At 44.2% G+C, this 25,829-nt stretch overlaps 2 protein-coding genes across 7 annotated transcripts in view; one reads left to right on the top strand and one right to left on the bottom strand.

Annotated features, from left to right (window-relative positions):
- Positions 1–4,828, top strand: part of CNOT7 (CCR4-NOT transcription complex subunit 7) — a 76,214-nt gene extending 71,386 nt beyond the window's left edge. The window contains exon 9 of the transcript XR_012882772.1: positions 4,552–4,828. The gene's annotated coding sequence lies outside the window, so the exon portion shown is untranslated. The remainder of the gene's footprint in view (positions 1–4,551) is intronic.
- ZDHHC2 (zDHHC palmitoyltransferase 2) overlaps positions 4,732–25,829 on the bottom strand; it is a 155,420-nt gene continuing 134,322 nt past the window's right edge. For all 6 annotated transcript variants that reach the window (XM_075860118.1, XM_075860120.1, XM_075860119.1 and 3 more), the window contains 2 exons: positions 5,337–5,407; positions 4,732–5,261 (listed from right to left, as the gene is read on the bottom strand). In XM_075860118.1, the coding sequence (XP_075716233.1) occupies positions 5,367–5,407 (41 nt within the window). In that variant the 3' untranslated portion in view covers positions 4,732–5,261; positions 5,337–5,366. The remainder of the gene's footprint in view (positions 5,262–5,336; positions 5,408–25,829) is intronic.

Genomic DNA, 25,829 nt, shown 5'->3' with positions numbered 1-25,829 from the left:
GGGGGGGTTTCGGAGCACAAGGATGTGCTACTATTGTTAAATGAATATGATCCGACTTGACATTTATATGTGATGATACAGCCTCTCTGAATGTCTTTATTTTGTACTGTTTGTATATTTGTACGTGTTTTGTACAACTAAATTTTGAAAATAAAGGCTTTAAAAAAAAAAAAGTTTTCAGAATTGTACATGGGAGCGGTTACCCATAGCAACCAATCAGATTACTGATGGCCAGGAGGAAAGCTGCATTACTAGCTGCAGAGACTCCTCTTGCCCGACTGTAAGCTGATCAAATGCGTCATACTGCTGCTCGAGCTGCTGAAGCTCCTCAGCAAACTCGAGTTTTCTCAGCAACAGATCAGGCAGGTGGCTCTCAAACTCTTGCCCGAACCCAGGCCAGAAAGCAAGCTGATAGAGCACATCATGTTGTACAGCGTGCTAATGAGTGGGTTTTCATGCATGATGCGGTTGTCAATTATGATTCAACCATAGTCTATGGCCAACGGGTAATAAAACTGCCAATGTCGTTAACCAACAGGCTCTGTCAAAGCCTTATGACTCTATTTCCTACCAGTTTAGCTGTTGGGTATTTAGGAAGTTAAAATTGAAATAAACCGTATGTAACTGCCGGGGTATATAGGGCTACTAGCGAGTACCCCCGAAAATATGAAGGCATGGATAGACTCCTGGGCATTCTTGGAACAAATCCAATGAACACACAAACAGACAGACCGACACGTTATACCCGTGCAGCGCCGGGTACTTCTTCTAGTATGTTATATATACATACAGATTACTAGCCACATGTGCAAAGTGCCCAGGGAAGATGAGAAAAGGAGGCGGCTGTGTGTGGTTGTGTTCTCTATGTAATGTGTTGTATCCTGATGTAATGTATATTGCTTTGTCACTTCTGTTATAAATAAAAGTATTTTTATATATTTAAAGGATAACTAAACGTTTGACAAACTTCTGACATGTGATAGTAGATGTCAGAAGTTTTGATTGTTGGGGGTCCGAGCACTGAGACCCCAACCAATCGCTAAAACGAAGCAGCGGAAGCGCTCTTGTGAGCGCTCAGCCGCTTTGTGTCTGTTCGCCTTTTTCCGGAAAGCCAATGTATCGGAGTACGGGCTCAATAGAAAGTCTGACATGTCAGAAGTTTGTGAAACCTTTAAGTATCTGCGAGGGTTGTATGTTACTCCTGTAGTGTGTGAAGGACTGGAGTGTGCACATTGTAAACAATACAAAGTAAGCAGGCTATATAGGAAACAGAGGTAACGAACTAGGAACGGAGTAAAGGGACTTAATACAGAGAGCCAAAAGTCTCCTATTTAAGTCACCCGTACTCCTCGTTCATTGTGCAAATTGTCTTGTACTTGACCATAAGTGTAATGTTTTCTTATTACTGTTGTCAGAAGCATTAACCCCTTAATGACCGGGCCTGAAAAGACCTTAAAGAGGCTCTGTCACCAGATTTTCAAACCCCTATCTCGTATTGCAGCAGATCGGCGCTGCAATGTAGATAACAGCAACATTTTTATTTTATTTTTTAAAAACAAGCATTTTTGGCCAAGTTATGACCATTTTTATATTTATGCAAATGAGGCTTTCTTAAGTACAACTGGGCGTGTTTAAAGTTAAGTACAAGTGGGCGTGTATTGTGTGTGTATATCTGGGCGTTTTTACTTGTTTTACTAGCTGGGCGTTGTGAATAGAAGTGTATGATGCTGACGAATCAGCATCATCCACTACTCTTCGTTAACACCCAGCTTCTGGCAGTGCACAGACACACAGCGTGTTCTCGAGAGATCACGCTGTGACGTCACTTCCTGCCCCAGGTCCTGCATCGTGTCGGACGAGCGAGGACACATTGGCACCAGGCGACAGAGGCTACAGGTGATTCTGCAGCAGCATCGGCGTTTGCAGGTAAGTCGATGTAGCCTCTGTCGCTTGGTGCCGATGTGTCCTCGCTCGTCCGACACGATGCAGGACCTGGGGCAGGAAGTGACGTGGCTGTATGAGGCCTTGTTTTATGCGAGAGAAATAGTATTTTTTTTTTCCCACAGTTTGGGGGTAAAAAAATTTTTTTCCACGTCGTGAATATAGGAAAAAGCGATTCTCGGAATAGTTTTTTTTGTTTCTTTTTTATCCCGTTCACGTTTCACGCTAAATAACCCATTAGATTAATTCTTCAGGTTATTACGGTCGTGTAGATACCTAATATGTGTAGTGTAATGATGGGGGGTAAGGAAACAGACAAGTGAGCCCTAATCTACCCGCCACTCAGTCCCTGCCTACTTGCAACGACCCGCCCTAGGCGACGGGGTACAACTGGGCGACGGTCCCTACGCTCAATAAGTGCACAACAGACAAGGGTACACAGAAGCAAGGGAAAAGGGGCAGTTGCGCACGGCAACACTGTGAGCAACAAGAGTGGTGAACGAGCCGAGTCAAACCAGGAGTGTACGAGGTACCAAACGCAGAGCAGGAGAGTAGTCAGTAAGCAAGGGTCAAATGGTTCAAGAAGCTGCAGCAGGGCCAGGAAACAAAACGAGAAGAATCACAAGCAAGGAGGAACAGGAAAGGCAGGTATAAATAGACAGAGGGCGGGAGCTAGCTCCGTCTGGCCAGGCTGTGATAGGCTCTCCCACTCCTAAGCCTGCCATCCTGAGTGGTGGAAGATGGAGTCAGTCTCACAGACATAGAAGCAGGTGCAGACTGATTACCTATGGGCGTGGATACAGAAGCTGTGCCTGGCAGATCCTTAACATGTAGGTTTTTTGTTTTTATTTATTGTAGGGGCAATAAAATGTATTTAATGCAAAATAAAGACTTTTTGGGACTTGTTTTTATTTATTTGTTTTGTTACTTTTTTTTTTAAATCCCATCAAGGGATAACTTTATTTGTAACTTTATTTTTTACTTGTGATGTATTAGCATACTCCTGTACGCTAATACATTACACAGTGTCACTATCACACAGGCTGCTGATCGGGCAGCAGATAGTGTGCCCGAACAGCAGGCAAACGGAACAGACAGCCCTGGGGTCCTTTGTAGGTCCCCAGTGCTGACTGCAGAGAGATTCCCCATTGTTTGATCGCATCACTGGAATCCTGGTGATGCAATCAAAGAGGGGAATTCCCTTTGATCTTGCCGCGGACACGAACCGCCATAATCAAAGGGTTAAACAGCTGGGGTCCGAATGTTTTCCGACACCCAGCTGTGTTCAGGAGGCTGCTCTAAGATCAGGAGCTGTAAATTACAGCTCCTACTTAGCTCCTACTTAGAGGACGAGCGCTCATCAGCTTAATCTGCAGTGACGCCAAAAGAAGTCTCTGTAGACTAAGCACCCGCACCCGCACCGCCTGACGTCAAAAGACAGTGGGTGGTCGGGAAGGAGTTAAAATCTAGTAAAAAATAGTCTTGAAGTGTTATTCCACTGGCAGCAATTAAATGGCATATTAAATTATGGTTATAGGAGAAAATGCCAACTTTGTAATTAACCCCTTGCCACCACAGCCATTTTTCGGCTTTTCATTTTTCCCTTCCTACATTCCAAAAGCCGTAACTCTTATTTTTACGTCGATTATAACCATATGAGGGCTTGACCATTCATTTTACCATATAATGTACTGGGGAAAAAAGGATTTGTGGAGTGGGAAAAAAACAGCGCTTCCTCTATTGTTTTTTGTGTTTTGATTTTACGATATTCAATGTGCGGTAAAAACTAAATTTTAACTTTATTCTGCGGGTCAATACAATTGTGGCAATATCAAAATTCTAATTTTATATGTTTTACTTCTTTCACAAAGAAAAGATAATTGTTAAAAAATAAATTTAAAATAAACTTTTGTGTCACCATTTTCTGAGACCCATAACTTTATTTTTCCATCGATTGAGCCATGTGAGGGCTTTTTTTTTTTTCTTCCGGGATTGCTGTAATTTTATCGGTATCATTTTGGGCTACATGCGCCTTTTTGATCACTTATATAATTTTTTTTGTAGAAGACGAGATGACCAAAAAACAGCAATTCTGAGCTGTTGGAGTGGGCCACACACCTCTTCCAAACCGCTTAGATGCCGTAGTCGCTTTTGACTGCTGCATCTAAGCGGTTAAACAACCATTCAATTAATTCAGTACCCAGGATAGGAGACTAAGGCCATGTTCACACGGTATAATTTTTTGTTTTGATTTTTTTTTTAAGATAAACCACAGCTGAAACTTAAATTTCTACCACAGATTGGCCAGCGGATCCACACACTAATTCGTTGACGCAAATCCATGGCTTTTCAATCAAATATTTTCCTGAGTGTTTGAATGGGGTATAAAATACCCCAATCAAATGCATTGCTGGAAAAATGTTAGCGGATTCTGTCAGGATGTAGGCAAAGCATCCACACCTAAATTCTGAAAAAAATGCTGAATATGTGAACCTGGCATAAGTCTCTGTTCGTATCACTTTTGTGTCATATACAGTTCTTCAGATGTATGTTTGTTTACCACAAAAAAAGCATACAAATGTGTTCTGTACCTCTGTACCATTACCATAGACCTCTATGGGACAAATACGGCAATAGTGTCCTCAACTACCCAAACGTGATGCTTACAGTAATGGAGCGAGCAGGCCTAGAATGGCTGAACGTGGTACGCTTACTTCCATGTGCACAGCCTTGACTGCAGAGAAGTAGCAGCTGCAATATAAGACTTGGCAGAGAACTTGATCTGACGGATTCCAAAAGTATGTTTTTATTTTTTGGCTGGTGGTACACTTAACCAAGCAGTAAAGATATCTGGACTCTGCTGCTGTTGATGTTATTTAATGAGATCATTAATAACATTTAATTGGCCTTATTATTTAGATAAATACTGTTTGCTTTTACATATAAAATATGCTGCCATCATTCTTTTCAAAAAGTACTTTGCATTCAAGAAATATAGCAGAATGTTCCTTCTTGGAAGAGGAATGACGATAATGCTTGTTTGTGCTATAATATCATAAACACTGTTAAAATACAACCTTACATACAACACAGAACTGCCAACTGTTTACTACAAAGGATTCCTCTTCCTTCCATTACTTCCTACACGTTCCCTGCTGTTAGCGGTCTACCGCAGGGGAGGAAAAGTCTTTCTGCATGGTTTTTAGCGGTAATGGAGAGAGCCAATCAGGTGCTGCCATCTCTGGAAACAGATGTAAAGCTAGCCAATGAGTGCATGACTTCTTCCTCACAAGAACATCATCTGCCCATGGTCTGCAAGCCTACAGAGAAAGCACATGGATTAGAACAATGTACACACCAAGGCTTGATGCTGATACTAAATATATTAGTCTTACTTCTTAACCATCTGCAACACTTCCATAGAACTAAGTTTCCTTCTCAATGGTTAAAGCTGGGTTGCTCATACCTGGAGGAAGATAGATGAAAAGAAAATTGATCAGCTGTTCAACCTATATGCTGCGTGGAACAAATGTTCACTAATATAAAATGGTTACACATGGGGATACTTAATCCTGGTATTTCTCAAGGAGGTTCTGATTTAATCTAGGGAATCTCTTTAGAGGAGCACTAAAACTAGAAGTGAATGATAAAAGTAAATAGGTGATCTAATTGCTCATACTGTTTGTTTGCAGGATTTATATAATGCATATAGTTTGTTTCAGGAACATGCAGAAGATCTTGCAGACTGACAAAGGGGTTAATTTCCTGCAGATCTAGGTACATGCCCTATCTTCGCCTCTGACCTCCAATTGAATCCAATGGGAGGCAGAGAAAGCGTATTTCGTGGCGTTTTATGCCCGGCGGCGCTCAATGCGGGCCTAAATCGGCATGCAGGCAGAGGAAAATCTGCCTCAAACTTCCAAATGGAAGTTTGAGGCAGATTTTCCACCTGCAAAAAACTCTGTGTGAACCCAGCCTAAGGCCTCATGCACACGAACGTATTTTTTCCCTCCCGTAAATACGGGTCCTTGGTCACACGTATTCGACCCATATTGCACCAGTATTTACGGACCCGTGCCCGTAAATACGGGTCTGGTGTCACCAGTATTCCACCCGTATTTACGGGCAAGTTTTTTCTGCAAAATTGCACTGCACTAATCGGCAGCCCCTTCTCTCTATCAGTGCAGGATAGAGAGAAGGGGCAGCCCTTTCCAAGGTAAAAGTAAAAGAAATTCATACTTACCCGGCCGTTGCCTTGGTGACGCGTCCCTCTCTTGACATCCAGCCCGACCTCCCTGGATGACGCGGCAGTCCATGTGACCGCTGCAGCCTGTGATTGGCTGCAGTGGTCACATGGGCTAAAACGTCATCACAGGAGGCCGGACTGGAGGAAGAAGCAGGGAGTTCTGGGTAAGTATGAACGTCTTTTTTTTTTTTATAGGTTGATCTATATTGTGATCAGTAGTTTCTGTCCAGGGTGCTGAAAGAGTTACTGCCGATCGTTAACTCTTTCAACACCCTGGACAGTGACTATCTCCTGACGTCGCTTAGCAACGCTCCCGTAATTACGGGAGCCCCATAGACTTCTATGGGCCTGCCCGTGCCGTAGTTACGGCCTAAAATAGGACATGTCCTATATTTTTTAACGGCCCGAGCACCTTCCCGTAAGCATACGGGGAGGTACCCGTGGCCAATAGAAGTCTATGGGCCCGTAATTAGGGGCGTTTTTACGTTCGTGTGCATGGGGCCTCAGGAAGGAATTGTTATGATATTTTTTGGTGGCTTTTGTATGTTTTATTGTTTCTTTAAGACGCACAGCACAGGTACAACATTTTAAACAAGTGACCGTTTCATTTACCACATATTACAGTGACCAAATTAAATCCAACATTGGATTTTGATAATCATCAGATTGAAAAAGATTACAAAACAATGTAAAAGGGGTTTTCCAGCTTCTGACAAATGATGGCCTATCCACTGGATGGGTCATCAGTACATCATCCATGGGGGTCCGACACCCGGGCCCCCAAACAAATCAGCTGGTCCGCTGCCTCTGTCCGGTGCCTACAGCCACGGAATAGCGGCCGAGCAGCAGTACTGCAGCTCTGCTCCTAATCAAGTAGGAACAGACCTGCAGTTCTGCAGCACGGCCGCTATGCTATGAACGGAGCCAACTGCTTCCGGGCTCCGTACATAGCATTATGTGCCACAACATCCGGTGCCCGCAGGCCACCGGAGCGGATTAGTATTGCGGGGTCCGGGTGTTGTTCCCGCACCGATAACATACTGATGACCTATCTGGTGGATAGGTCACCAGTTGTCAAAAGGTGGACAACCCCTTTAAAGTGGTTGTAAAATGATCAAAAAGTGTCTGTTTTTTTTTTACCATCTTATCCATGAGCTTTGTATGATATTGCAGCTTATCAATGTTCAAGTTAATGGGGCTGATAAGTTAATGGGGATTTTCGCGCAGCCGGCATCATTATGACATTCTGTTTCTATGTTTACATACAGAAAAGCACGAGGTACTTTTCTGTTTTCATTCATTCTTTTTACTACTGTTGCGCGAATCACTCGCAGCACCCGGAAGTGCTCCTGTGTGCGGTGCGCGATTTGCACGCACCCATTGACTTCAATGCGTGCGTGCTGCGCCAAACACAAGCAAGTATAGGGCACATACGCTGCGTGAAAATCACGGACAGTCTGAACAACCCCATTCACTTACGTTCGTGTGAATAAGGCCTAAGAGTGAGGCAGCATTACTCGTTAATGACCGCACGTTGTAGGCGGTAAAACGGCTGTTTACCTGCAAAATGTTGCAGCCATAAAGGGTAAATTCATTAAAGGGGTTTTCCTCCTTCTGACAACTGATGACCTATCCACCGGATAGGGCACCAATACATGAACTGTGGGGGTCCGATACCCAGACCCCGCACAGATTAGCTGGTCCGGTGCCTCTGTGCACTGAACGTACATGCCGAAAGCAGTTGGCTCCGGCCACGGAATAGTGGCCGAGCTGCAGTACTGCTCCTATTCAAGTGAATAGGAGCAGATCTGCAGCATGACCACTATTCTATGTAACGGAGCCAGCTGCTTCCAGCTCCGTACATAGCATTATGTGCCATAATATGTGGTTTAACGGTGCAGGGACCGGGTGTCGGACCCGCACCAATGATATATTGATGACCTACCCGGAGAAAAGGTCATCAGTTGTCAGAAGGTGGAAAACTCCTTTAATGGCAATTAATATGAAATGTGACACCCGCGCCGAACAGGGTGTCGACATGTCTGTTGGCCGAATCGCTGCCGCGTCAATGCTGTTGCGTGGGCTTTATCCTAAACGTTTGACTGAAGACATTGATTCTCAAGTGGCGTAAAAACATAGGTTCACATATTTTTACCAACAAAAGAATATGATATTTGATCATTTACTATAAGCTTTCTTATTGAATCCTCTTTGAATGTTCATCTAAGTCATAAAAGCAATTACATTTTAGACCAAAATGATGCAGAAATTCATTTCACAAACTGTCTAGCAATGGATACTAGTCTGTAATGTGCAAATAACATTGTTTTATCTCCTGAAGAACATGATCAGGTTTCTATATATTTTATTATTCTGAGATAATAGACTACCTTCACTGAATCATCTACTATACTATATAAATCTAATACTATGCTATTTTTTATTTTATTTTTTTTGAAGGAAAGTAAAACCTATAATATGATTATTTTTACCCTCCGCAGTAAGTGATCGTACACCACATGCATTCATTTGTATGGAGAACAGAATCTAAATCTGTTCTTGAGTTCTGATTAGCAAACAGTGAGCGGCCTCAGACACAAACCATACTTCATGAAGTTAATATTCATCTCCACAATGAAATGCTTCTACTTGTAGGACGTTCAGGTCATAGCTTACCACCATCTGGCTAGACAGAAATCAAATACTAAAAAGATTGATGATATTATTTGGGGTGTTCTTCAGAAGATCAGCATTCTGTCAATGTAATGGACACCACACTGTATCTAAGACAAGATAACAACTGTCTGGATCTTAGATAAGGCTTCAAGTCTTTAATCAATTCAGCATAGAGATGGATATTTTGGACGTGTACTTCTTGGAAAACAACTCCTGCTCAAGATTTGATAGAAGTGGAAGTAAAGAATTATTACCATGCTTCTAGCGGCCCTGTGCACTATTGCATTGAGTGTGCAGTAAGGTTTGTTCTTTGTTTGGAACTACATCTTTTTCCCTGGGTAGAAGCTGCTATCCATAGTCACAAATGTTATCTACGGTAGTGTTAAAAAAAATTAGCAGTCAAACATCATTAACCTGATAAATCAATGTTTTTGGTAGAAGTGATATTTCTACATAGCAAATAATTTACTTAAATCATTCATTGAAAGGGGCTTGTTCAAAATAATAGCAGTGAGGAGTTAAATTGGTGAAGTCATTCATTCTGTGGAATAACAGGTGTCAATTTTGGCCCTTACTTAACCCCTTCAGGACCAAGCTCATTTTGGCCTTCAGGACCAGACCCATTTTTTCAAATCTGACATATTTCACTTTATGTGGTAATAACTCCGAAACGCTTTTACCTATCAAAGCGATTCTGAGATTGTTTTCTCGTGACACATTGGACTTTATGATAGTGGAAAAATTTGCTCGATAAATTTAATATTTACCAGTGAAAAACACCAAAATTTTGTGAAAAATTGCAAAAATTAGCATTTTTCTAAATGTAAATGTATCTGCTTGTAAGACAGGCCATTATACCACACAAAATTGTTGCTAATTAACCCCTTCCCCCTGCTTGCATTCTGGGCCCTAATGTCCAAGTCATTTTTTACATTGTCACATTCAAAGAGCTGTAACTTTTTTATTTTTGCGTCGGCATAGCTGTATAAGGTCTTGTTTTTTGCGGGACGACTTGCAGTTTTTATTGGTACCATTTGAGAGTAGATGCGACTTTTTGATCACTTTTTATCACATTTTTTTAAAGTCAGGATTAACAGAAAACAGCAATTTTTCCATTGTTTTTTATTTTATTTTTTACGGCGTTCACAGTGCGGGTTAAATAATGTAACAGCTTTATAGTCGGGGTCGTTATGGACGCGGCGATACCAAATATGTGTAACTTTTTTGCTTTATTGTAGTTTTTTTTAATAGTAAAGCATTTTGTAAGGGGAAAAAGTGGGTTTTCCATTTTTTTTGTTTCACTTTTTTTTTTTTTATTAACTTTATTAAACTTTTTTACTTTTTTACTAGTCCCACTAGGGGACTTCACTATCCTCCGATCGCTATTATAATACACTGCAATACTTTTGTATTGCAGTGTATTACTGCCTGTCCGTTTAAAACGGACAGGCATCTGCTAGGTCATGCCTGCGGCATGATCTAGCAGGCATTCGCTCCAGGCAGACCTGGGGGTCTTTATTAGACCCCCGGCTGCCATAGAAGACACAGACACTCGGCGATTTTATCGCCGGGTGTCAGTGAGATGAGGGAGCTCCCTCCCTCTCTCCAAAACCATTCAGATGCGGTGCTCGCTATTGTGCACCGCATCTGAAGGGTTAAACGGGTGAGATCGATACTAATATCGATCTCACCCGGCAGAGCAGGGACGCCCCCAGCCCTCAGCTGCCTCTAGCAGCTGAGAGCAGGGAGATTTCACGGCTCCCTGCTCTGTTTACTTTATTCTACAGCAGCGACGTAGAATAGCGGCGCTCTAGAATAAAGCCCACTAATGACCGCCGTAAAAAGACGTATCGGCGGTCATTAAGGGGTTAACATCCCCCATATGTCTACTTTAGATTGGCATCGTTTTTTGAACGTCCTTTTATTTTTCTATGACGTCACAAGGCTTAGAACTTTAGCAGCAATTTCTCACATTTTCAAGAAAATGTCAAAAGGCTATTTTTACAGGGGCCAGTTCAGTTGTGAAGCGGCTTTTAGGGCCTTATATATTAGAAACCGCCAAAAAGTCACCCCATTTTAAAATCTTCACCCCTCAAAGTATTCAAAACAGCATTTAGAAAGTTTCTTAACCCTTTAAACGTTTCACAGGCATTAAAGCAACGTAGAGGTGAAATTTTCAAATTTCATTTTTTTTTGCAGAAATTCATTTTTAATCTATTTTTTTTGTAACACAGAAGGTTTTACCAGAGAAACGCAACTCAATATTTATTGCCCAGATTCTGCAGTTTTTAGAAATATCCCACATGTGGCCCTAGTGCGGTAATGGACTGAAGCACCGGCCTCAGAAGCAAAGGACCACCTAGAGGATTTTGGGCCTCCTTTTTATTAGAAAATATTTTAGGCACCAGGTTTCAAGGGCTCTTTCGGTGCCAAAACAGTGAAAATCCCCCAAAAGTGACCCCATTTGGGAAACTACACCCCTTGAGGAAATTATATAGGGGTATAGTGAGCATTTTGACCCCGCAGGTTTTTTGCAGAAATTATTGGAAGTAGGCCGTGAAAATAAAAATCGTCATGCTTTCAAAGATAATGTAGGTTTAGCTAATTTTTTCTAATTTCCACGAGGACTAAAGGAGAAAAAGCACCACAACATTTGTAAAGAAATTTCTCCCGAGTAAAACAATACCCCACATGTGGTTATAAATGGATGTTTGGACATACAGCGGAGCTTAGAAGGGAAAGAGAGCTATTTGGCTTTTGGAGCTCAAATTTAGCAGGAATGGTTTGCGGCGGCCATGTCGCATTTGCAAAGCCCCTGAGGGGACAAAACAGTGAAAACGCCAAAAAAGTGACTCCATTGAGAAAACTACACCCCTTGAGGAATCCATCTAGGGGTGTAGTGAGCATTTTGCCCCCACAGGTGTTTCATAGATTTTATTAGAATTGGGCAGTGAAAATAAAAAAAATCCTTTTTCTTCAATAAGACGTAGCTTTAGCTCCAAATTTTTAATTTTCTCAACAAATAAAGGAAAAAAAGAACCCCAACGTTTGTAAAGCAACTTCTCTGGAGTACGGCAATACCCCACACGTGGTCATAAAATGCTGTTTGGGCACACGGCAGGGCTCGGAAGGGACGGAGCGCCATTTGCTTTTGTTGTACAGATTTTGCTGCATTTGGTTTCTGGGCGCTATGTTGCATTTGCAAAGTCCCCGTGGGACCAAAACAGTGGATCCCCCCCAGAAGTGACCCCATTTTGGAAACAACACCCTCAAGGTATTCACCTAGGGGTGTAGTGAGCATGTTAACCCCACAGGTGTTTTGCAGAAATTCGTGTGCACACGATGTGGGAGAATGAAAATGGGAATTTTTCCTTAGATACGCCAATATGTGGTGCCCAGCTTGTGCCACCATAACAAGACAGCTCTCAATTATTATGCGGTGTTTCCCTGTTTTAGAATCACCCTACATGTGGCCCTAATCTTTTGCCTGGACATTCGACAGGGCTCAGGAATGAAAGAGTACCTTGTAAAATTGAGGCCTAATTTGGCGACATATAAAGTATTGGTTCACAATTGCAGAGGCTTTGATGTGAAATAATAAAAGAAACCCCTGAGAAGTGACCCCATTTTGGAAACTGCACCCCTCAAGGCATTTATTAAGAGGTGTAGTGAGCATTTTCACCCCACGTGTCTTTTCCATAAATGATTGCGCTGCGGAAGGTACAAATTAAAATTTTTCCCTAGATATGCCAATTCAGTGTCAAATATGTCGTGCCCAGCTTGTGCCACTGGGGACACACACCCAAAAATTGTTAAAAGGGTTCTCTCGGGTATGGTGATGCCATATATGTGGAAGTAAACTGCTGTTTGGGCACACTCTAGGGCTCAGATGGGTGGGAGCGCCATTTGGGTTTTGGAGCGTGGAATTTGCTTGGTAATAGTTTTGTTTGGAGTATCACTGTTGTTTCCGTTTATAATGTGGGGCATATCTGAGCTGGGCAGAGTACATCAGGGGCATAGTCAGGTGGTATAATAATAAGGTAAAAAAAAATAAAAATATGATCCATAGATGTGTGTTACGCTGTGATCGATCCTGTCTGCACAGGCCGGTGTCGCACTGATAACTGGCGTCCTTCCTTATCCCCCTTTTGGTCCACACTCCGCACCTTTGCAGTTTGGGGAATTTTGCCGGGAAAGCGTTGTCCTGGTATAATACGGGCACCGTCGCTTCCAGCGGATATGGTTGGGCCCTCCCCTTCCTGGTTCCCTAATTTTAGTGCCTTGATACATCGCCTTTTGAAACAGAAGAAACGTTCCCCTCGGGCCTTCACAACTGGATAATTTTCTTTCCTGAATTATTGGAGCCTTAACTTATTTTATTTTTTCATAGACGTAGTGGTATGAGGGCTCTTTTTTTACGGGACGAGCTGTAGCTTTTATTGGTACATATTGGGGTACAATCAACTTTTTGATCACTTGTTATCCTTTTTTTGGGAGGCAAGGTGACAAAAAAACAGCAATTCTGCCATAGTTTTTTTAGTTGTTTTTTTTTTTATACAGCGTTCACCATGCGTTATAAACTACACGTTACCTTCATTCTGCGGGTCAGTACGATTCCGGCGATACCAAATTTATAGAACTTTTTTATAACTTTTTGCACAATAAAATTACTTTTGGAAAGAGAATGTATTTTTTCTGTCGCCAAGTTGTGAGAGCCATAACTTTTACATTTTTTCGTCGATGGAGCTGTGTGACGGCTTGTTTTTTGCGAGACGAGGTATAGATTTTATCGGTACCATTTTTGGATACATGCGACTTTTTGATCACTTTTTATTTCAATTTTTGGAAGACCGTGACCAAAAAAACAGTAATTATGGCAGTGTTTTTGAGTTTGTTTTTTTTTACGGCGTTCACTGCGCTGGATAAATAACATAATATTTTTATAGTTCAGGTCGTTACGGTCGCAGCGATACCAAATATGTATGGCTTTATTATTTTTTTCTATAATAAATGACTTGATAAGTGAAAAAGGGCGATTGTGTTTTGTGTTATTATTTGAAACTTTTATTGTATGTTTTACAACTTTTATTTTTACTTTTTTTACACTTTTCTTTAGTCCCACTAGGGGACTTGAATGTCCAACTGTTTGTTTGATGTTCTAATACATTGCACTACCTATGTAGTGCAATGTATTGGAACTGTCAGTTGTTCACGGACAGCAAGCCGATCAGGCTCCGCCTATGGGCGGGGCCTAATCAGCTTACGTAATGGCAGACAGGAGTCTATTGTTAGGGCTCCTGTTGCCATAGTAACAGTCGCCAGCCTTGCCATCGCATGGCAAGAATGCCGATTTTCTACAAACCTCTAGGATGCAGCGATCACAATGGATCGCTGCATCGAAGGGGTTAATGGCAGGAATCGGAGCTAGCTCCGGTTCCTGCCGATAGATCGGGGTGTCCGTTGTAACATACAGCGGACACCCACTGCTGATGACGCCGGCTCAGCTTCTGAGCCGGAAGCTGAGGCGGCGCCATCTTGCGGCTCCTGGGCACCGCCGACGACGGGGCATAGGATTCCGTTACAGGCTGATCGGGAGGTAAGCATTAGCCCTCCGATCGCCTTTGCAGCCACCGGCAACCCAGCGATCACGTTGCTGGGGTGCCGGTGGCTATAAACTCCTCACATGCTGCGATCTCTATTGAACCCAGCATGTGAGGGGTTAATCGGCCGGATCGGATGCTAGTTCCGGTCCTGGCCGATACCTCAGGGTGACAGCTGTAACATACAGCTGTCACCCGGCGGTGATGTCGCTGGCTCAGCTCCTGAGCCAGCTTCATCTCCATGACGTACAGTAACGTCAAAATGCGGTAAGACACCGTTTTTATTGACGTTAATATACGTGATCCGGCGGGAAGGGGTTAAAGAGGCTCTGTCACCAGATTTTGCAACCCCTATCTGCTATTGCAGCAGATAGGCGCTGCAATGTAGATTACAGTAACGTTTTTATTTTTTAAAAACGAGCATTTTTGGCCAAGTTATGACCATTTTTGTATTTATGCAAATGAGGCTTGCAAAAGTACAACTGGGCGTGTATTATGTGTGTACATCGGGGCGTTTTTACTTCTTTTACTAGCTGGGCGTTAGGAATGGGAGTGTATGATGCTGACGAATCAGCATCATCCACTTCTGTTCGTTAACACCCAGCTTCTGGCAGTGCAGACACACAGCGTGTTCTCGAGAGATCACGCTGTGACGTCACTCACTTCCTGCTCCAGGTCCTGCATCGTGTCGGCCACATCGGCACCAGAGGCTACAGTTGATTCTGCAGCAGCATCAGCGTTTGCAGGTAAGTAGCTACATTGACTTACCTGCAAACGCCGATGCTGCTGCAGAATCAACTGTAGCCTCTGGTGCCGATGTGTCCTCGCTCGTCCGACACGATGCAGGACCTGGGGCAGGAAGTGAGTGACGACACAGCGTGATCTCTCGAGAACACGCTGTGTGTCTGCACTGCCAGAAGCTGGGCGTTCTGAAGAGAAGTGGATGATACTTCTCGTCAGAACGCCCAGCTAGTAAAAGAAGTAAAAACGCCCCGATGTAACACACATAATACACGCCCAGTTGGACTTCAGCAAGCCTCATTTACATAAATACAAAAATGGTCATAACTTGGCCAAAAATGCTCGTTTTAAAAAAAATAAAAACGTTACTGTAATCTACATTGCAGCGCCTATCTGCTGCAATAGCAGATAGGGGTTGCAAAATCTGGTGACAGAGCCTCTTTAAGGTAGGAGGGCGGCAAATGTTGCACATTGGTTATAGTGAATTTCTTTCTGAAATACTGGGTAAAATGGGTCGTTCCAGACATTGTTCTGATGACAAAGGTACTTTAAATAAAAAGTTGGTTGGAGAGGGAAAAGCATAGAGAGGTGCAGGAAATTATAGACTGCTCAGCTAAAATGATCTCAAGTGCCTTGAAGTGGCAATCAAAACCTGAAAGACACGGAAGGAAGCGGGGAGCTCAAGTCTGAATACTGGGAGGCAAAAATGTAAAGGCGCTTTACCGGACTTCTAAAATGCATGACATATCCTTAGAATAGGTCTTCAATATTAGATCAGTGGGGGTCCAACTCTCGGCACCCCCTCCGAACAGTTGTTTGAAATGGCTGGGGTGCTGGTACGGGCGCTGCAGCCTCTTTATTGTTTACATAGGTTTTATTCCTCTTCGCATTTTCACGTGCGGTTAATTTCGTAGCGGATGTATTGCATCACTGCCTATTCACTTTAAAAAGCTGATCAGCAGGGTGTGCCAATGGTCAGATCCTCACCAATCTAATTTTGATGGCCTATCCTAAGGATAGACCATCAATCCTGGATAACCCCCTTTAACCCCTTCCCGCTCCTTGACGTACTATTACGTCATGGCAGCTGTATCGTTCGCGCTCCATGACGTAATAGTACGTCTCTGGAGTAACGGCCGTTTCGGCCGTCCTCCCGACACATACAGGAGCTGTGACGCTGCTGTCTTGTTCAGCAGCTGTCACAGCTCCTACAGCGGGGACCGATCGCTGTGTCCCCGCTGATTAACCCCTTAAAAGCCGCGTTCTATAGAGATCGCGGCTTTTTAGGGGTTAAGCTGCCATCGCCGGCTTGCTACGCAATAGCGGCCGGCGATGGTGACTATGGCAACCGGACACCAAACAATGGCGTCCGGCTATGCCATAGACGGAAGCCTAGTGGGTCCTGACAACGTCAGGACCCACTATGCTTGCTGTCAGTGAGTAGCTGACAGTTCTAATACACTGCACTACGCATGTAGTGCAGTGTATTAGAATAGCGATCAGGGCCTCCTGCCCTCAAGTCCCCTAGTGGGACAAAGTAATACAGTAAAAAAAAAGTTAAAAAAAGATGTGTAAAAATAAGAAAATAAAAGATTTAAAAGTAATAAAAGTAAAAATCCCCCTGTTTCCCTTATCAGTCATTTATTATTAATAAAAATATATAAACAAACAAATAAACTATACATAATTGGTATCGCCGCGTCCGTAACGGCCTGAACTACAAAACTATTTCGTTATTTATCCCGCACGGTGAACGCCGTAAAATAAAATAATAATAAACCGAACCACAATCACAATTCTTTGGTCACTTCACCTCCCAAAAAATGGAATAAAAAGAGATCAAAAAGTCGCATGTACCTAAAAATGGTACTGATCGAAACTACAGTTCGTTACGCAAAAAATAAGTCCTCGCACGGCTTGATTGATTGAAAAATAAAAACGTTATGGCTCTTAGAATAAGGCAACACAAAAAGTGAATGATTGTTTACAAAACGTATTTTATTGTGCAAACGCCATAAGACATAAAAAAAAACTATAAACATCTGGTATCGCCGTAATCGTATCGCCCCGCAGAATAAAGTGAATATTTTATTTATAGCGCACGGTGAACGCTGTAAAAAAAATAGAATAAAAAAACAATAGTAGAATTGCTGTTTTTTAGTCACCACGCCACCTAAAAATAGAATAAAAACTGATCAAAAAGCCGCATGCACCCCAAGAAAACTACAATTGATTCCTCAAGGGGTCTACTTTCCAAATTGGGGTCACTTTTGGGGGGTTCCCAATGTTTTGGCACCACAAGACCTCTTCAAACCGGACACGGCGCCTAATAAAAAAGAGGTCTCATAATCCACTGGGTGCTCCTTTGCTTCGGAGGCCGGTGCTTCAGTCCATTACCGCACTAGGGCCACATGTGGGATATTTCTCAAAACTGCAGAATCTGGGCAATACGTATTAAGTTGCGTTTCTCTGATAAATCCTTTTGTGTTATAAAAAAAATGGTATAAAGAGGATTTTCTGACAAAAAAAATAATTTAAATTTCACCTCTACTTTGCTCTAAATTTTTGTGAAACACCTAAAGGGTTCATAAACTTTGTAAATGCTGTTGTGAATACTTTGAGGGGTCTAGTTTCTAAAATGGGGTATTTGATAGGGGTTTCTAATATATGGGCCCCTCAAAGCAACTTCAGAACTGAACTGGAACCTAAAAAAATAAATAAATGAGGCAATACTTCGCTTCTTACATTATACTGATAATGAGCCGTGCCCACCCCGAGATGACCCCAGTTTTGACCGTTTGTATAAATGGAGACCCCTATTAGACCGTTCCAGTGCCCGGTTTTCCCCAGCATACACCCCGAGAAGTGTATTTCTATTGATGAGTCCCTGGTACATTTTAAAGGGAGGGTTCAATTCCGCGAGTACCTGCCGGGTAAGAGGGCAAGGTATGGCGTGAAGATGTATAAGCTGCGAGAGTGCATCAGGGTATACCTACAGGTTTAGGATATATGAAGGAAAGGCCACCCCCAAACCAGACTGCATCCTGGACTACAATAGGTACATGGGAGGGATGGACTTGTAAGATCAAGCCCTGAAGCCCTACAGCGCCATGCGGTGTGGTATAAGAAGCTGGCCGGGCACATCATAGAGATGGCTTTGTACAATGCGTACGTGCTACATCGATGTGCAGGCCAGACGGGAACTTTCCAGGAATTTCAAGAGGTGATTATCAAGAACCTAATCTTTAGGGACCAAGAAGGGGGGGCACCCAGTACTTCTGGAAGCGGGGCCACACGCATCGTACCAGGGCGGCAACGCTTTCCAGGGGAAGTTCCCCAAACTGGCAAGAAGGGAAAAAGTCAAAAGAGGTGCAAAGTCTGCTATAAGAGGGCGATAATGGATGACACAATATATTAATGTGACACGTGACCCGAATAACCAGAGCTCTGTATGAAAGAGTGTTTTAAAATTTATCATACATCCCTTGGTTTATAATTTACCCCAATTTTACTTACCCTGATGCACTCCGCACAGCTTATCCCCCCTCGTCTTTCCCCTCTGAGCCCTGCTGTGTGCCCAGGCAGCTGATAACAGCCACATGTAGGGTATTGCCATACCCGGGAGAACCCACATTACAGTTTATGGGGTGTAGGTCTCCGGTCAAAATGCTCACTACACCTCTAGATGAATGCCTTAAGGGTGTAGTTTTTAAAACGGGGTCACTTCTTGCGGGTTTCAACTGTACTGGTACCTCAGGTGCTTCTGCATACATGACTTCGCACTAGAAAATCCCCAGTAGGCCAAATGGTGGTCCTTTCCTTCTGAGCCCTCCCATGGGCCCAAACGGCAGTTTATCACAACAAATGGGGTATTGCGGCCCTCAGAACAAATTGCGCAACAGAATGGGGTATTTTGTTTCTTGTGAAAATAAGACATTTTCAGCCAAAACTACATATTATTTGAAAAAAATAATTTTGTTTTCATTCCCAGCCCAATTCAAATTAGTTCTGTGAAAAAACTATGGGGTCAAAATAGTCACAACACCCATAAATGAATTCCTTGAGGGGTGTAGTTTCCAAAATGGGGTCATTTGTGATTGGTTTATATTGCTTTGATAGCTCTGGGGCTCTGCAAATGCGACATGGCACCCGAAAACCAATCCAGCAAAATCTGGACTCCAACAAACACATAGCGCTCCTTTCCTTCTGAGCCCTCCCATGGGCCCAAACGGCAGTTTATCACCACAAATGGGGTATTGCCGCACTCAGGACAAATTGGGCAACAAAATGGAGTATTTTATTTCTTGTGAAAATAAGAATTTTTTTATTTTTTTTATTTTTTTAAACTCGTTTTATTAAAAGTGAGGGTATGTTCACACGGCGGGGGTCCGTAACGGCTGAAATTACGGGGATGTTTCAGCCTGAAAACATCCCCGTAATTTCAGCCGTACCGGCATGTGCAGGCGCTTGAACGCCGCGTCAATTACGGCCGTAATTAGCGCTGCTATTCATTGGAGTCAATGAATAGCGGCTCCAATTACGGCCAAAGAAGTGACAGGTCACTTCTTCTACGCGGGCGTCTATTTACGCGCCGTCATTTGACAGCGGCGCGTAAATATACGCCTCGTGTGAACAGACAAACGTCTGCCCATTGCTTTCAATGGGCAGATGTTTGTCAGCGCTATTGAGGCGCTATTTTCGGGCGTAATTCGGGGCAAAAACGCCCGATTTACGTCCGTAAATAGGCCGTGTGAACATACCCTAACTGTCAGAGTCAATCCATCACATACATCAGGAGAACATTATACATTCAATAGTGCATATGTCAGAAGACTCAATATATACAAAGGGATTACTCGCAGGTATCCATCATAATAACCCGTGGTTCGCAGACCACACACACATAATACAGGATTCTCAATGCATTCCACCCCGACTTTTATTACATTACATCATGAGAATAGGAATACTCCCACATTTCAATATTCTATCACCCCGCCCCAATCCTCTTGTACATCATACCCTGGAGCACCTGGACATGTCATCCTCCCTAGTCTTTTACCCTCTCCCACCCCCAGCTTGCGCCAGAGCAGCTGTCAGCCCTTGGACTGTACAATGAGTGAGGCTCGATGAGCACCACCCATCCCAGATCAGATCAAATTTAGCTGGCTTTCCCCGGTGTTTATACACTATTTTCTCAAATGGAAGCATGTCATTGACGATTTTGCGCCATTGCGCTACTGTCGGGATCCTATCCGCCATCCATCTCATGGCCACCGCCTTTCTTGCCATAAACAGTGTTTCTCTGAGAAAGATCTTCTCATATACTGACCATTGCTCCTCATTTAGCAGTCCTAATAAACACACCTCCGGCCTGCAAGTTATCGTCCTCCCCATCACTGCCGTTAATAATGCAACCACCTCCTCCCAAAAACGAAGAATCCGGTGACAACCCCACATTAGGTGTATAAAGTCTGCCCTCATCTCTCCACACCTATGACATTGTGAGGACTCCAATCTTCCCATACGATGTAACTTTACGGGCGTTAAATAACATTGGTGGATGATGAACAGTTGCACAAGTTTATTATTTGCAGCTGGTGAAACCAGCAGATGGGAGCCCTGCGCCTCCCTCCATTCCTCTGCTGTGAGTTGTGGGATTAATGCACGCCACCTATCCTCCACCCCCAGGGGCTCCATTTGCATTTTAGCCTCCATTAGATAAGAATAAATTTGGGAAATAGCACCCCTTGTAAACGGCGTGCACAGCCTCACCACCAAGTCACAGCTAGAGTATGTCACGGAGTTCAATGGGAATTGTGCTATTAGAGCATGATGAAGCTGTATGCAATATAATTCATCCCCTGGCGGTATATTGAATGCTGCCCGAATCTCGCTCACCGTCATCACCGACCCTTCTTCCGTTAGCAGTTGTGATACAGTAACTACCTCTCTAGATGACCAGTAACGTTTCCCCACCAACCCATGCAAATGAGAAAAGCTCGGGTTATCCCACAGCGGACTCTCCGCCACCACCCCCACACATCCCAGTACATCTTTAGCCTGTTGCCAGACTCGTCTCGCCAGCTTATGTAAGGGTAACAGAGAGCGGTGCCTAAAATCATGCGGCTCCAGTATCGGCCATAGAGTTTTTAAGCCCAGTACTCGGGCTAGATGATTCTCAGCATTAGTCTTTAGGGGGGGGGGGGGGGAGACCCAAGAGATCAAATACCTTAGCTGCCCCGCCAAATAATATAGAAAAACATCCGGTAACGCAGCCCCAGCCTCATCTTTAGGTCTTTGTAGAATCGACAACTTGAGTTTAGATCTCCCCCCCCCCCACACAAACGGCGCAAACAACGAGTTTATTATTTTAAAGAACCTTTTAGGCACCAACACATCCATGTGCTCCAGCACATACAAGAACTTTGGCATTACTATCATTTTTAATAGATTGACACGTCCTGCTACTGACAAAGGCAGGCCCTTCCACACCTGTATTTTGTCCCTTAGATACGTAACCAAGGGTGCTATATTTAACCCATACGATCTAGTGCTATCTCTAGCAATATTAATCCCCAGGTACTTGAACTCTGATCTTACCGGCAGTCCGCTAAACTGGGTGCCCCATCCACAATTATCCTGTCTCAATGGCATCAGATACGATTTAGACCAATTAATTAGTAACCCTGAGTATCTTCCAAAATCGTTAATAAGGGAAATAGCTCTGGGGAGGGTGGCATTGGGGTTCGCCATAAACAACGCCATATCGTCCGCATATAATCCTATCCGGTCCTCTCTGTCTCCTATTCTAATTCCCATATATGCAGGATCCTTCCTAATTTTAAGAGCCAGTGGTTCAATGGCTAAAGCGAAGAGAAGTGGCGAAAGAGGGCACCCCTGCCTCGTGCCCCTATGGAGGCCAAAGGAAGGGGACAGGGCCCCATTCACCAACACCTGCGCTCGTGGAGATTTATATAACAAGGAAACCCAATTGATAAATCTCTCCCCAAACCCAAATCTTCGCAGTACTGCCAGCAGATAAGGCCATTCTACCGAGTCAAATGCCTTTGCCGCGTCCAGAGATGCCACTGCCCAGTCCTGCTGCTCCTCCCATCCGATCTGTGTCACCACCTGTACCCGCCTAATATTTTCTGAGGTGGACTTGCCAGGTATAAAGCCACACTGGTCTGAATGGATGATCTCTTTTATCACTCTGCAGAGCCTACTAGCTAACATCTTAGTCAAGATTTTGTAATCCACTGTCAGCAATGAGATCGGTCTATATGAACCACATTCTTCTGGTTTTTTGTCTGGCTTCAGCAACACAATTATGGTGGCGTCACACATGGATTCCGGAAGAGCGGAATTCCGATAGCTGTGTTCAAACAGGGCCAGCAATTGGGGGGCCAGCAGCTCTCCATATTGTAAATATACCTCCAGAGGAATACCATCCGGCCCTGAAGCCTTCCCCTTAGCCAATGAAGCCATTCCCTCCAAAACCTCATCTAACGTAAATGGAGCCTCAAGCGATGCCACCCCCTCCGCTGTCAATGAAGGAAACGATATTCCGTCCAAGTAGCTCTCCATCTCCTCCATCCTATAATCAACTTTCGATGCATACAGCTGATCATAAAACTGTGTAAATTGCTCGAGAATCTCTCCCGGGGAGGTGTAGATCTCATCTCCAGGCCCCGCTATGCCCATCACCGGGGGGGATCTAGAGCTGTTCCGTACCATTTGTGCCAGAATTTTACCCGATTGGTTGCCCAGTTCAAAATGGGATTGTTTGCTAAAGAATAAGCTACGCGATGTCTTATCCCTCAGGATCTGCAAATACTGTCTACCCAAATCCAGCCATGCATTCCGGTTAGCTGGTGTGGGATCCTGAACAAATGCCCCTTCCGCCTGTGAACATTGACATGCTATGTCCTCCTCCTGCAGGGCGGATGCTCGTTTTACATAGGATATGGAGGATCGGAGACACCCCCTATAATAGGCCTTGAGGGTATCCCACACCAGTGACCGATTTTCCATCTGAGCATGCGCTTCTATAAAAATTGATAACTGATCCGGTATGCGATCATTCTGTTGGATGAGCTGAAGCCAAAACGGATGTATTTTACCCATCCCCCTTCTGCCTACCTGTGGCCTTTTTAATGTCAATAATATCGGGCTATGATCCGAGATCCCCCTCGGTAAATGATCCACTGATTCTATCCCCTGGAAAACCGCATGTGATCCAAATATATAATCAATTCTGGACAGCGCGTTGTACTGCAAGGTGTGGCATGTAAATTCTCTGATCCCTTCATGTGTCACCCTCCACAAGTCTATCCATCCCATTTCCTTTACCAACATGCTCAACTGAGTGGGATTACCAGGGCCTCTACTCCCATTCCCCGGAAGTCTATCCATACCTGGGTCCATAACCAAGTTGAGATCCCCCATCATGATCACTCGAACCCCGGGGTGTGCTGCCACAAACCGGACGGCTTCCTGAATTACTGCCAATGAGGCTGGTGGAGGATTATACACCCCCATAATCACATATGGGCAATCATCTAGAACCGCGTGTAAAAAAATGTACCGCCCCTCCGGGTCCACACTGGATTGTAGCAATTTCCAACGAAGCTCTGCGTGTACTAAGATGGCCACCCCTCTGGAGTACGAAGTGTGCGAAGCGTGTCCCACCCACTGTACCCAGGGCTTATTCAGAATCGACACAGTGTCCGGTGTCATGTGTGTTTCTTGTAGACACGTTATATGTGGACGCTGTCCCCGCACAGTAGCAAATATCATATGCCTCTTTTCAGGAGACCCCATTCCCCGGACATTCCAGGACATTAACCGTAATCCTGCCATTTCATACTGTTAACACACATTGGAGCATTACTGCCCTGAAACCTATCCCCCAGCCCCTGAGTAACAATTATCCCAGTCCCATATGCATTGCCCTCCATGACTCGTAGGTATGCAATATCTAAGCCGTGTTCTGCTGTAATGTGAATTGACTCAATATCCTTCATAACAACTTAAAAAACAAACATTGCTCAACAGGAGCTAACCTTTGTAGCCTATACTCTAGGGGGTAGTTTCTACGGCTAGCGTGCTTCTGCCGTAAATACACTGTCTGTATAAGTGTAGCACACCCCCGAGCCAGCATCCCCAGGCCCTTTTAAAGACATTTTAATACCTGACGTATAATATCGGTCCCCCATACCTTCAATTTAGAACATATAAGGATGTTACTATGGGCCTTAAACTGCCCACCCTATAACATGGGCCTCATGCCCCCCATAACAAGTTGCAGACAATACGGTACATCATCACATCATTATCTTAGAAGGATACTTTTAGCTGGAACGTCCGTGCTATAAGCAATATGGGGTATCCATGAGTTCCATATGTCAGATATAACTTCCATCCTGCATAGCCACAGCTCTCATCTTCGGGGAGATTGCCTATGCTTTCTTGTAATCCATTCTTCCGCCTCAGTTGGATTCGTAAAGAATATGGCCCTGTCTCCATCCACAACCCGCAATCTAGCCGGATATGCCATCGAATAAGGAATCTGCAGGTCCCGTAGTCGGCGCTTGATAGGGACATAAGACGCCCTCTGTCTCTGCAGATCAGGAGAAAAATCCGGGTATATGGACACAGAAGCATTTCCAAATCGAATCCCTCCGGCCTTCCGAGCTTCCAGCAGAACCGTATCCCGATCTTTGCAGTTCAGCATCCGAGCAAGCAGAGGTCTTGGGGGAGCACCCGGAGGTGGTAATCGTGCTGGAACCCTGTGCGCCCTTTCTACCGCATACGCCAACGAGAATGGCGCATCTGGGAAGGTCTCCTTCAGCCATTTCTCCACAAACTCTCCCGATCTCTGCCCCTCTGCCCTCTCCGGCAGCCCCACAATGCGGAGATTATTACGGCGCGATCTATTTTCCAGATCGTCGGCTTTCTGGCGCCACAAATCCACTTTACGGTGCAGGTCTTGTATAGCCGCAGGCATATTAGCAGTGAGATCTTCCAAGGCCGAAATCCTGCCCTCCGTCTCCGTCACTCTTTCCCGCACATTCTGCAGGTCTTGCCTCAATAGGCCCACGTCCACTCTCACCTCATCTATCTTGGCCGTGAGTGTCGTACGTGTCTCAAGGATGGCTGTCAGCAGCTTATCCGATGCCTCCTGCAACGTGAGTCCCGCATCCTGTTCCGGGGGAGCTGATGTGGATGTCCCTGCCATTGCCGCGGCCTGCCCAGCAGAGCACCCGCCAGCGCCATCTTGGATCACCACGCGGGCATAGGATTTCAGTTTTTCCGCCGCATTCATCGCTTTAGGCGGGCTCATCTTTTTTTTGGGAGATGTCCTTCCCTTCCGACGTAGCTGGTAAGGAATTTTGGCAACTTTCACGGATTACAGTACCGTCAGGAGGATATAATGCAGGATGCCGGCCCGGAGCTATCGCCACACACGTCCTCTCACATCAGTAGCTGGCCACGCCCCCACCGAAAATAAGAATTTTTGAGCTAAAATGACATATTATTGGAAAAAATATATTTTTTTTTAATTCCCAGCCCAATTCAAATAAGTTCTGTGAAGAAACTATGGGGTCTAAATGGTCACA

This window comes from Rhinoderma darwinii, chromosome 1, assembly GCF_050947455.1.
Source record: "Rhinoderma darwinii isolate aRhiDar2 chromosome 1, aRhiDar2.hap1, whole genome shotgun sequence".
In the NCBI taxonomy this organism is placed as follows: Eukaryota; Metazoa; Chordata; class Amphibia; order Anura; family Rhinodermatidae; genus Rhinoderma; species Rhinoderma darwinii.
The sequence above is the reverse complement of the archived record's forward strand: the minus strand, read 5'-3'. Positions and strand labels throughout refer to the sequence as shown.